At 38.3% G+C, this 14,039-nt stretch overlaps 1 protein-coding gene across 3 annotated transcripts in view; it reads right to left on the reverse strand.

Moving 5' to 3' along the window:
- Positions 1 to 13,526, reverse strand: part of phf2 (PHD finger protein 2) — a 52,931-nt gene extending 39,405 nt beyond the window's left edge. Inside the window, exon 1 of one of the 3 annotated variants that reach the window (XM_022200883.2) lies at positions 13,065 to 13,523. In XM_022200883.2, the coding sequence (XP_022056575.1) occupies positions 13,065 to 13,162 (98 nt within the window). In that variant the 5' untranslated portion in view covers positions 13,163 to 13,523. Of the gene's footprint in view, positions 1 to 13,064 lie in introns of all 3 variants that reach the window. The other 2 variants (XM_022200882.2, XM_022200884.2) reach the window with 2 other exon arrangements.
- Between the last annotated feature and the right edge of the window lie 513 nt (positions 13,527 to 14,039).

Consider the following 14,039-nt stretch of genomic DNA (forward strand, 5'->3'; position numbering starts at 1 on the left):
ATCTGAATCAACATGAAATCTGTTCAGTTTGATTGTGCTCAGAAAACCAATATGTGCAGATCCATCCACCTGTTCATACGAGTATTTCCAATTTGCACATAAAACACACTGAGTGGGACTGCAGAGAATTAGAGAACATGTTGCCAAAAGACAAACAAAACAGTTTTGGCTGTCTGCTGAGGTGGAAACGTTGGTGTATTGATAAATATTTAAAAAAATGTGGCAGATAGGCAACAGAATTGGTTAATGTGTTCAGATAACCAATTTCTGCCTTATCCACCAACTTTTATGTGACTGGTCAGCGAGCCTAGCATGCAGCAGGGTCTCATAAGCCAGTAAACAGAAGGACGGGACTGGAAAAACCTTTATGGATACTTTGACGATCTCACGGACAGAACAACACTCAAAGTATTTTATGACGGAAGCTGCTGCAGTAGTAAAGTGTATCTGCATCGATAATAAAGAAAAGCTGCAAAATACTACAAAAAAGGGGAAAAATGCTTTAAAAAAGAGCTTTGTGATGTCAATTCAAGTGGTCAAAGAAGTGAGTTTCGTTGCCTCATGTAGTGGCAAGACAGTGGTGACAGAGTTCCTGTTTATGGTCATTATACGGTTATCATCCTTTCTAGAGCAGCAATATTTACATACAAGTCGAGTTTGCTGTTTTATTGCACCCAGATTTTCCTCTTCAGTGTTTCTTTCCTGTTCCTCACTCATTTTGCCGCGCACATGTGGAGCCTGCATGTCAACAAACTCAATGTCTTTTAAATAAATAACTTTAAAAAACTACTTTGCGCATCTAAAGAGCCCTTAAATTTGAGGAAATGTTCTATCAGACAGACTTCTGAGCGTATCTGAACACAACAACAGGTTGGAATTAACTCACAGCAGCTTTGGGCTATGAATGCAAATGTTTCATAAATCTCTTTGGGGACCACGACAACGTGCGAGGTGAGATTTACGGGGAGAAGCAGATAATGGAATCAGTTCAGCTGTATTTTGGAAGCCTTAGTAGCTACTTGCACTACAAAACCAGTAGAAACACGGTGCAAAACACCCAAACACAACTGTCCTGGATATTTATAATTTAGCAAATTTGAGTAAACTAACTTCTTCTACTTCTGTTTAGGTTTCACAAACAGCCAGATGAGAGAATGCATTTTGGATTTGACACCAAAGAGTAGTCAAGTAGTCAGTTTCTCCAGCTGTAGTTCTCCTAAAGTCTACATGACAGACCTTCAACATAGATAATTTTCTTTTAAATTAGTCATAGTAGACGATTACAGCTTCTTCATTTTTGAGTCACCATTGTTTTGTGCATAAGCTGCGCATACGTAAAGTAAACAGATGATCCAACCTAAATTATCACCCAACTAGCCATCTTGGTGCTTAGCAAAACAGTGAGAGAGCCGTTGCTTAGAATCAGCAAAACATCTGTCCAACCTTCAGAGGAAAACGCAGTACGGCTCCACCAAGAACCACAAAGGAAAAGACCGAATCGCAGTGGTGAATAATTATTTCCAAAGCTGTAGATACAGTTGGATGGAACACACAGGCTGACAGACAGCGTTAATGTGATCCAATCTAGCATATAAAAAAAGACTACAACAGAAAACAAAGCGCAGGTCATTAAGATTAGCGGAAACTAACCCTTTTAGCACAGTTTTTTGTTCAGATTTTTATAGTTCTACTATTACAGAGCAGCCAAATGTAAGCAATTAATGTTGTTATTCTTGTAATCTCTGGCTGGCACATGCAGCACTCTCTAAATGTATGTTAATAGTACGGTAAAATGTAAATACGTATACTGTTAAAATACACATGGAGGCCACTGTAGCCAGTTTCAAATTTGTACAATCTCACAAAGAATGTGCTGCTTCAAAATGAGATGAGCAGATCTAGTCTTTTAAAGACTGACTGTCCAAAAAAAAGTCACTGAGAACGACACGCATTCCGCCATAAGCTTCTGCAAAGTCACAGCATATATTTCTGTCCAAAGTTGCATTCACTTGCTACCAAGATATTATATTGACGATGGGAGAGTCTGACGCTGTGCAAAGTCTTCTCAAGAACATCCCAAAGATTCTTGGTAGGATTGAGGTCTGGACTCTGTGGAGGACAATCCATGTGTGAAAATGACGTCTCATGCTCCCTGATCCACTCATTCACAATGTGAGCCCCATGGATCCTGGCATTATCGTCATGCAACATACCCATGTCATCAGCCATGCGCTGAACCGTTCTTAACCTGATTTTAGTAGTTTCAGAAATCTCATTAATTGTTTCCTTTGCTCGATGGAGGCCAGTACTTGGACCCTTCTGAAACAGATTAACATCCTTTCAATGACCACAGGATATGTCTTCCGATACGATTGCTTAACTGTCCTGTTGTCCTCATTTACAGGCACCAAAAAATATTGTTTCCTTGTCTAAAAAAATCCAAAAAATCAGCAAAAATTTCCCCAAATTTCTGAAAATTTGCAAAAGCTTCAGTAAGAAAATTGCAATAATTCTTTAAAAATTTCCCTTAGAAGTTTTATTTTTTTTGAAATCCCCCAAATGTAGTAAGAAAATTCTTATATTTTCAAACAATGAGTAAAAATCTCCCCAAAAAATCCAAAAAATATCTAAAATAACTACAGATATATATATAGCCTATACTGAATACCCTTTAACTGCCTTTTAGTGAGAAAATGTGTTGAAATGGGAAATTGGGAAATTGAGTGAAGAACAGTTTTAATATGATATCTATGCCTCTCCTTTTAATGTTTTATATATATAAAATTTCTAATAATTTCTTTAAGAACATTCAGCGAAATTCACTGGATTTTGGTTGATTTTTTTTGTAAATGTTCTTAAGAAACATTTTCAACATTTCTTTTTTCCCACCAAAAAATGTTGAAATATTTCGCTGTAAAACCATTTTTTTCCCACAATTTCAAACTTTAAAACAGGTCGATTTTGACCCACAGGACGACACAAGGGTTAAAAAATGAGAAGCTTAAACAAGTTGTTGCAGCTGAAACATTCATCACTGCAGTAATTATCCAATGGAAGGCTCTTACCTATTAGCTTAGTTAGCTGAGGGCTGCACCTAATGTTAATGTTTTTAAAAAACTTAAAACCTACCTTTTTAGTCTGGCTTTTACTTGAATGACCTTTTAGTGTTTTTATTCTTTTTACAACTCCCAATTTATAATTATCACTATTATTATTATTTTTATTATTATTTTTATTTTATCCATCTTTTATTCTGATTCAGTTTATTTTATTTTATTATATGATATATTTAATTGAATTTATTTACTTATTTATTTATTCATTTTACTGATCTACTTATGGATTTATTTTATTTTATTCATTTTATTTTTTTATTTATTTATTTATTTTACACTTTAACCTCCAGTGTTTACCTATTTTAAACCTTTAAGATGGCGTTTCCTCAGTACGTACTGGGTATAACAATGTCCCTGATTCATTATTGTCTTTTATTTATATTGCTTTTTAACAATACAGTGTATGGATTGCGGGGTGGGTGGGTTCGGGGCTGGGAGGGGTGAATTTGGGTCATAATTTCTTTCATCTTATCTTAATTATTTGTCTGTTTGTAAAGGACTTTGTGCTACAACTGCTGTATGAAAAGTGCTATATAAATAAAGATTATTATATTATTATTATTATTAGTTAAATCCAATGGCGACTATTTTTTTGGACAGGCAGTGTATATTCGCTACCATGCTGCCATGTGTGAGACACCGGGTAATGCTGGTTTTTGTGCATTCTATACACACAAATACCACATCTAATAAGGAAAACGCTATATTGTCTGAACATAAAATCAATCAGACGTATCGGGTAAATGATTTGTCACTAATCACAACAGCACATGTATTAGACATGTCTGTGGTCAACGCGAGGACGGGATCAATGACATGAAGACAGCTGACATGTGCAATAATCAGCTGTTCTAAGACGCCATGTTGCATCACATAAAACATTTGTAAGAAAGGCTGAGGAGCAGTGCTGTAGGTATGGACAGTAAATCCAAAGGAAACATGCTAACACTGCCTCCTGCTTTCAGTTTTACTTTCCATGCTTTGAGCACAACCAATGAAATTTCATTTACCTCCATTGTTTTGGCGAAATAAAGACATATCTCAAAATCCCTGGTGAGTAAATCTACATAGCTGAACGCCAGCAGGATGTGACCATTAACACTTGATTTAAATACAGTAGCTCAGCGACAGCCAGAACCAGAAGACTGTGCTGTCAGTGCAGTGAAAGCTTAGAGCTAATCCACTGGCAGTCAGGCTTTGTGGACTTCAAGTCGAGACAGTTCCACAACTGCTTTGGCCTAACAGGAATTACAGATAGTGAAGCCACATACTGTAGTCGAGTTATTACGCCAGCATGTCATTATGTGTAACAAAGGTATGAATTAGATTACATGTAGTTGTACAATTGTGTTCTGTGATTTTGGCTCAGTTGCTGCATCAAATATTGCTTCATTCTGCATGCATTGTCTACATGTCTGTGAATATGAATCGAGAGTGTCTGCCAGGATTATACAGGTTGGTGAGTCAGACTGAAGAGAGACACAAAAATGAGAAAGAATGACTGCACTGTATATAGTGCAGATATATGGCAATATGGAAGTAAGAAAGAGGGGTTTAAGGGTCACAGATGGAAAGCAGCATTTCTTTGTATGATCTACTCAGTGGAAACCGAGATAATTAACATTTATCTCCATTTAAGCTGCATATTGTTTATATTTAGAAACTGAATTGACGATAAGTCCAGCGATCATTCAAAGCTAATAAAAACTGTCCAGTCCTCCATTGTGTCTCCACACAATCAGCAGGGGCAAAAAAGTCAAGGTCCTGCTGCTGTTGATGAATGCTTTCTATTAGAAATGTGGCCTTTCTTTTCAAAGTTACAAATAAATAAGACTGTATTATTAAGTGCTAGACTTTGGACTATATTTCTGGCCATTTTAAATCTTTGAAGCTTATACTATTGCTCAGTTATCATACATACATAAGACATACATAAGTAGTATTTTCAGTTTCAGTTCTGGGAATTTATTACTCTGCCAAGGTAAGCGTGGGAATAATGTGACGATCGGCGTACATTTGTCTGTCTGTCCGTCTGTTTGTCTGTCTGTGTGCAACATTACTCAAAAACAGACTAACGGATTCGAATGACGTTTTCAGGGAAGATCAGAAATGACACCAGGACCGAGTGATTAGATTTTGGCAGTGATGTGGCTTATAGTTTGGATCCACGGATTTGTTAAAGATTTCTGTATCATTTCCAGATAGCGGCATGGCGTCCCTGTAACCATGACAACAAGTGAACACTACGTCAACTGCCAGCTGACGATCACATGATTGTGATCCAACTAAAAATCAACTGCTGCTGAATTATCGGGACTTTTCGGTTGAAAATGAAACAAGGAACAGTTGATTAAATTGCGGGGCGTTTCTGAATCCCATGAATTCCCGCTGCCCGCTACATATTATAGCTATATTTAGGTCACACGATTTGGTATCCATACAGAACGTACCCATGCATAACACACGCCTGTGCTCAGTGCAAGGTCATTTTATTTGTGGTTACATCTATATTAAATGGCCACATTCAATGGTGCCGTGATTTCTGCCACAGATTTTTAAAAGATTTCAGCTGTCAGTGATGATACAACAACTGAGCAGTCTTGGAGGAGTACTGCGCTCTCTGAGTGCTTTTCTTGTTAATGCTGTTTTCTTTATACATTTGCTTATAAGGGAAAGTGGAAATCATCAGGGCCTGCATTTTTGATATGTAGGGACATCAAATTTGGGTGAAAATGGCATGAACCAATCTGCTCCTTTTAAAATGTCAGCGCATTATCTAGAACATAATGCAGGGAGTGGGAAATATCACTGGTCCTGAGTGTTAGTTTGAATATGTTAAATGGAAATTGCAAAGTCATGTTTAGTTTGGAGGACAGTATTAGGGTTTCACAAAAAGCTACTGGTTTGTTGCACTAAAATGACTGCGGTTTGAATAATGTGTTGATATTAGAGGTACGTGATGCCAAATATCAGTCTGTAAGAAAAGTGATGCTTTCATTATTTTCATTAAACGTTGATGCTGTCTGACCAAAACAGCACGGTGCACTGACTGTATTGTCCTGCTAGTAACCAAGGAGAATGTGCAAACTGTGCTGTGTTCTGCTTTCAGCAGCTCCTCTGTAACTTAGAGGTTGATGCTGGTTTGAGGTTTCACTCCTACTGTCCTGCTCTTACATTCGCTTCCACACCTACTCTTCTGCACCATCAGAGCAGCAGTGAAGTCTTAATCCTCCACCACTGCACACTCAGCAGGTTTCTTTCTCCACTGAAATTATTATTATTGTGAAGCAGCTGCAGGAAGTGTTGACTTGGGCTTATGCTATGGCTGGTAGCTAAACACTCACTGACAACTGTGTCTCAAAAGAAGATACAACAGTATGTTTATATGCGATCTACACCACCATGAATTCCGTAGTATTCTGTGTTAGCGTTGTGACCAGGATTCATAGTGATCCAACTCTGCAGCTGTACAAAGCTTTTGAGTCTCTTGTAGCTCAATGTTATGATTTTCATAGCACATGTACCGCTTTTGCAAGTGTCTCTGCTTGAATCAGCTCAGATAAACTCACTCTACACCCACTACAACTGCAGTTATGAGCAAATACTACAGTCCCCTTAGTGTGTTAAAGTCTCTCTCAGCTTGCAGATGTGACTCCTTTGATGTACAAACTCATCTTTGTGCATCAAAGTTGGATATTTAAACCCCTCTTGGGTTAAAATGTCTTATAAGTAACTCTGCACTGTTGTCTGGATGGTCAGATCTACATCGTCTCTGCTTCTTTCTCCGCCCACTCATCAGCACCTCGAGCACACCAGCTCACCAACAATTCTTTAATTGGAAACTTTTTCAAACAATACACCTCATTTTAAGGCTTTAAGAATAAGGACTAACTGATCTATTTTGCCAAAATCTGTCAATTATCTTCTCCACCACTAATCAAGAGCAGCTTTACAGAATGGGGAGTGAAACTGTATTTGTCTGCTGGCCTGAAACACGACTGTCAACACAACACGCAGACTTTCAGTAACCTTTCCGCTTTCAGGTTGCGGTTGTGCTAAACTCCCTGGTAAAAAACAGAGCAACTATGTTAATCATGACTTAATGAATACTAAATGTTGATAGACAGAGAAGAGCAGCAGTGAAGGAAGTATTCAAACCCTCAGCTAAAGTAAAAGTGCTAATACCACTTTCTACTCAGGTTCTGTACTGAAGTAAAGGTTTGTAAGTATAATACGGAACATGTACTCAATATCAAAAGTACTCAATGAAGAAAAATGTCTATTGTAAGTGTTATAGTACAATACAGTACTTTATAGGGCTGCAAATGGAGATTATATGCTTTCTTGATTATTCGTTCAGTTATTTTCATAATTAATTGATTTGTTGTTAGGTCTATAAAATGTCAGAAAATGGTAAAAACAAATGTTGATGGGAGTTTCCCAAAGCCCAATGTGACATCTTGAGATGTCTTGTTTTGTCCATAATCCATTGACATTCAGTTTATTGCGATAGTGGAGGAATGAAATCAATTATCAAAGTATTTGGTGATTAATTTAATAGGTGACAAGCAATTGACCAATCAAACATTTGCTGTAGCTGTAGAATATTATATCATTAGAATATAATTTTTTAATCATTCATGAAAGAACTAGCTTTTATTGCTTTAGTAAGACTAATTGTTTGCCCTTCAAACTGTTGGAAATCAAGAATCGTCGACGACTACAATGAACAAGTAGCATCAGAAATGAAACTATTAAAACACAGACTGTATCCACATATCTGCTGGTCCCTACTGCACAGACTGTGGCTGCAAAATGACGTCACCAGTGCCAGATTTGATTAATTTCTGAGATATTTTGTCTCCTCCTTTAGGGAGCTGACATGTTGTCCCTCTTTACATACAGACTAGGACATAGATTGGCAAATAAATAAGGGTCTGTGAGGATACTTTAACCTTCCTCTGTAACTATTAAATCAAGAATTATTGCCTCCAGCTGCTATTCTTGATGAACCAACATACGGTTGATCATGGAAAACCTAGCAAGTAGGAGGACAGTCTTTCTTTGTGTCTGCCTTTATAAGGTGATAATACATTGAGCTAATATGTCACAAGCTTCTGCCATTCAATGCCATCATTCTTAAGGCATCTGCCTTGACTGCCCAACTTACCATTTGAATTTTAAAGATCTGAAACCCATGAAATTTTCCTGTACAGTAGCACATATCATCACACTTTATTACACTTTTTGTTTTTAGATTGTGTAATTAAACTAACTGCATAGCCTGTTGCTTCAGGTCATAGTGAAGGACCTACATAAGAAGTACACTCATGGGTTCACTGATAGATTATTTAGTCATACTGCAGGCATAGCCAGTAGAACAGGCCAAAACGCTGGTGTTAATACACCATTTTTTGTAGAGAGTTACAGTGAAGTGCATTTAAATACGTAGGAGTATCTACTAAGTAAACTTTCAGAGACTTGTGCATGAAACATGACCGACTGAACAGAGAAAACTCTTCTAATGTGTCTCTCACAGGAAGTCAAAGCTAAAACAGTCTCACAAAGAGCAGAATGCTGTAGGGTAGCTTCGATATTTAGACAGATTAACCTGAAAGTTGTGGAAAGACCTGCTTTTTTTCTAATGGGACTGCTTTTCAAGATGGCTTTGAAGAGGAGGAGGAGTGAAATTATCAGCTACAGTAAGTATACACTATGCTGGCTATATTCATGTTGGATTATTGTCAAAGAACTGCTTGTAATGTATCTGTCAGTTTCTAAAAATCTACCAGTTAGATCAAGCTGCCACACACTTGCATTAACAAATGTTATTAAAAATTATGTAGTAGTGTTTGCAGGTTATTTATGGTAACACAAACTAACGCGACATATCATGCAGCAACTAAATTTGCAGACCACAAAACCATCATTCAGAACAATTCTACATTTTTTGCATGAAAATATACAAATGATATGAACAAAAAAGTGCAGTAATATCAAGCAACGAGTCATTACAGTTTCACGGTAACAACAAAATATTGCAGCAATTTTTGTTATTAAACGTAGAAAGCCTAATGTCACACGTGGTTGTGTTACCTGTAAAACTACAATGTATTGCATTTTATACTTATTACTGGCGCCGAAGAATTTGGGGGAATTATCTAATTGCAATTTTTCAGACAGTTACTGCAATTTGATTTGTGATATAATATTTTTTTAAGTCAAGCTTCAGATAAATAATAAATTTGAACATGTGATTACTACAGGAGAATGTGTGCATGAATTTGTAAAACCACTGACAGAACAGTTTAAACTCTTGGTTAGATGAGGTGTGGCTCACAAATAATGAGATTGGGCTTATTGTCAATGGAACCACAGCATGCAGCCTGAAACATGTCGTTTACATCGATCAATAGCCAGCATAACCAACCAGTGAAAGTTTCAACCTGCTCAAATTAAATAAAATGGAATTGCAGCCATGATCTCAACTCTTGTATCTTAAATTGCAGCCTTTGTGGTTTGCTAATTGTGTTGTTTTACATTACAGTTGCAATTTGAAATCGGTTAACTTCAGCCCTAGTAGATATAGTGAAATATAAATAAAAAATGCTTTAATTTAGCGACAAGATCTTTTAACGTGCTTAGTCTAGGTTAATACAACGACTGGAAGCTAAGTGTTCGATTTTATGGGAGTTACAACTCAAGCTAGCAGCTACTTCTTCAAAGAACCTATCAAACAACTTGTTTACTAAAAATAGCTACGAACCAGGAGTGTAATTTGAACAAAGTGTAATAGCACCAAGTCGCTCTTGTGTTTTTCAGGAGTTGGACATACGGTGGCTAAAAATTGCAAGTTTGTTCAATATATATGTATTAAATTTAGCGTTTAATGAGTCTTAGCAACAGGGTTTGGTTAACCATGTTAGTCTGCTATTGCCCAAACTTCTGTTCTTTTTAGCGTCAAGTCAAATACATCAAAATTTTTGGCAAATTTTGTTTTTCTACTTCTAACTATGACTGAAATGCTGATGTGACGCTAGTTTGGTGGTAATCTGGTCATTATGGTCACTCCAATATGATGTTAACATGGCAAATTGGCTAACGCTAATGTTTCTTGCATTTGACAACAATGTTAGCATGTTATCATTGTCATGTTTTGGGCCAGTGCAAAAAGGTACACTAGTGGGTCTCAACAGATTTGTGTAATTATGCTACACTGATTTACTTATTTATTTATTTAATGACTGCAAATGCATTCTTAGTATTTCTGTACGGCCATTTTTTGTCGTTTCTCATCAGTTGACAGTGTTTGTGAATGTATTAGCTAAAATTAGTCAAAAATAATACTCAATTTGTCCAATATAAATACATTATGGCTGTTCAGCTGGTTTCAACCAACTCCTTTGAAAAATATTTGGAATTCATCTGCTAAAGTTTTGACTATTATCAAAGCTAGCTTCACTGCTAAAAAAAAAAAGCTGCAAGCTAACAAGGGTTCGTCAGAGCACCAAGACTGAACCCTGTAGTAAACTGGGAGCCTATAAATAAAAATAATGAGCTAAAAGTGGCGAAAAAGGTGACAGAGGTTTTTTTTTAACAGTACATACATATATTAAATACAGTATTGATATAAATTTATTGCCTTTATAGGAATGCAGCAACTTCAAAGTCGACTTCTGTGTATGTTAACAAGCCTTCGTCATTTAACGTGGGGGGTACGACAGAAATGTACAGTGAAAACAAGACATTGTGGTTTTAGGGAGCAGTTAGTGTTTCAACTATTTCCTGATCAACAACAGCTGGGCGCCATGACTGCAAACAGCATCTCTAAAACCTCTGTCCTGAAGGCTGTGGGGACTCAAACATGGCCGAAACCACACTGATGTTAACGAGACGGCTTAGAAGTTGTATGAAAAGTGTAGTTATACTTCAGGTTAAATGGAGCTAATCAAGCATTTTTCCTCTGCTGTGACTGTCGTTTAAACTGATAACAGTCTTCTTGTCTGGATCTATGAAAGCAAATATGCATGTTTTCCTGAAATATCAGATATTTTTCTTAACCTGGCATTGGATTAACACAGCTACTAAACTCCCACCACCACACACCTGCCCTGTCACTGGTGTTATTACATCTAATTACAACCGTTATTGTATTTTTTTATAGCCCGACAATATAATTAACCGTAATTACTTCCTCTTGCCACATGAATGTGTACTACATCTGAGATAACTGTGGACAATAAAGTGCTGCCATCTCCCACCTCCAAGGTAAATACGCGGGATCTCCTGCTCATCAAATTTATATTTAGATATCAGAGGACAGCCGAGTTGAAGTGGATCACACTGTAAATGAGTCCCCACCCCCAGGGTTTAATTATTAGTTGGCTGCTTTTCATTTTGTTCAAGCCCGATGACTAGATGTATCATAATTTTGGCGATGATATATAGTACAAATAGCACCTTAACGTGCCCTTCAGTGTCTGAAATGAGCCCCTCCTCTAACATAATGTTGGTGCATTTAGAAATTCCACTTCATGACTTGGAGCTGCAATTATTTTTTTCTAAAATTAGTGTTTTGAGGAAGGTAATTTGATTCAAATAACCCTCCTTTTCATGGAGGTCCAGCTCAAGAGACTGAATAATTGGATTCTGCTTTCAGCTGGGATGTACAGTAGAGGGAAATCCAGTTTAACATAGCTTTTTGCTTGCAAAAGACGGATCCTGTCTTATTTAAAGATGGAAAATAAAGGTTTAAAGTTAGAATGAGTGCATAACACAGTGATCAGCATCATAGATAGTGTGGGTTAAGCAGATATAAGAGCGTGCATGTATATTTACAGGTGAGAAAATATATAAATATGTGCGTATAATGGTGGTTGCATGGCTCTTGTTGATGCTTATCCCCAGCATTTCATTCAGCAGCCAGCAGCTTCATAATGTGATAAAGCCTCAGACAGCCAGGGGGAGCATTAAAGGGTTAACGTTCAGGCGCGTAAATGCTCTGAAGGGCTTGTTCACCGAAAAGAAATTAACAAAACGACGTGTTAACAACAGCAACAGCAAAAATATGTATGCATTAAAAAAGCAGACATCCCGAGCCGACCAGCGCCGCAAAAGCCGAGCGCGGAGTCCGACTTGCGCGACAACAAACTCGGACAGCAGGAGGGAATAAACCCCGGTGATAACACGGATCATGTACGGAGGGAAAGTGATGAGCGGCAACGGGCTCCGTCTAATCACTGGCAAACACAGCAGCTATCACCCCGCAGCAGCCCCAAAGTGCACACAAAAGCGGCTACGTTAATGTTAATATTAGTCACATTTCCCCTCGTTTCGTTGGAGCTTTTAAAGGACTATTGTCAGCCATAGCTGCTGCCTGCAGGAGGACGGCTGCTGCGGGGCTGAGCTTGAGCTTCGACTCGGGTCGTGATTTCCAGCGACAGCGGCGTATTTGCGGGCACATTCCGGGGCGAAATGCTGCTAAAATTGCGCAATAAAGAGGAGAAAATGGGAGACGAAGCCTGCGAAGTCTAGCGAGGCTTCCCCTCGCCGCCTGTCCGCCCCTGACAACGGGGAAGGCAGGCTACGGTGTTCGCGGCTAATGCGGGGAGGTGGAGGGGGGGTGGATGTGAAATAGCCGTTAAGTGCGCTACAAACGCCGATTTAGCTCCATATTTTCTTTAAACCCCCCCAACGAATCTGTTTTGTGTTATTCGCGATATAATGTCACAACCCCGGTCGGGTATATTTCTAACTCCGCCTTCTTCTTCTTCTTCTCCAGAGCGGCCTCTCTTCAGATGTTAGACGGGCGACTGAGAGCCACAAAGCTGTCAAACGCAGCCGAGACCTCGCCATTTTTGTTTGTTTCCCCGTCCGCGAATGCAAAACCGCCGCGCAAAGGGGAAAAAACCGACAACACACAAAAACACGCAGCCGGGCGGCTCTTACCTGCCGTGGAACCAGTCCTTGCAAGCATCGCACTCGATCATAAACTGGGTCACGTCGTAAGGTAATCTGCAGATGCAATATACTGGTACAGTCGCCATGTTCAATTCACAACTACGTCGGGATAGACTGGGGGGGCTGCAGGAGGAACAACGTCCTGCAAACAATATGATCCAATATGATCTTCCCCAGAAAAAAAAAAGCCAGGGGCAGTCCCGCCGGACACATGAAGCTCTTAAGCGCACAGCTCCATCACACCGCGGCCGTGTTTGCGTGGAGCGGCAGCAGCGATGGAGGCTCGTCGTAGCAGCGAGGCTTTCCTCAAATGCATTATTGTGATTATTATTATTATCGCCACTATGTGCCGTGCCCCCTGGTGACCGACGAGCTCACATTTAAGGAAAAGACGTGGAGGAAGAGAGAGGCAAAGGAGGAGGAGGAGGAAAAGGAGGAGGTGAAGAACATTTAAGAAGAAAAAAATCCCTTGGTTGGGATAAAATAATTAATAATTTAATAAATAAGTTACGTCAAGGGGAGGGGGCAGCTTTATTTAAAAAAATAAATAAATAAAACTGGATGAATGAGCGGATTCTCGATCGATCACCAATGCAAGATATAAATAATTATTTTTGAGATATTACATAATTACAGTGACAGAGCAGAAGAACGAATAATGAAAAGAAATGTATTATCAAGCGTGACGCAATTATATTACTAAGTACTGTATGTAATAAGGGAAATATTAGTTTTGATTAGTTTTTGTGCAAACTAGTCAGCAAATGGTAATATATGTGGTGTTATTGTACGTTATAGGAAACAGATTATTATGTAAAATGCGACTAATATAACTGAATGTACATTTAATAAATAAATGTGTTTTTGTGTGTTAAATAACCCGAAAGTAGTACAAAGTTTAGTTAATGCCTTACACGTTTTGTAATTTATATATATTTTTGGTAGATGATATATATATATTTA

This window comes from Acanthochromis polyacanthus, chromosome 5, assembly GCF_021347895.1.
Source record: "Acanthochromis polyacanthus isolate Apoly-LR-REF ecotype Palm Island chromosome 5, KAUST_Apoly_ChrSc, whole genome shotgun sequence".
NCBI classification, from domain to species: Eukaryota; Metazoa; Chordata; class Actinopteri; family Pomacentridae; genus Acanthochromis; species Acanthochromis polyacanthus.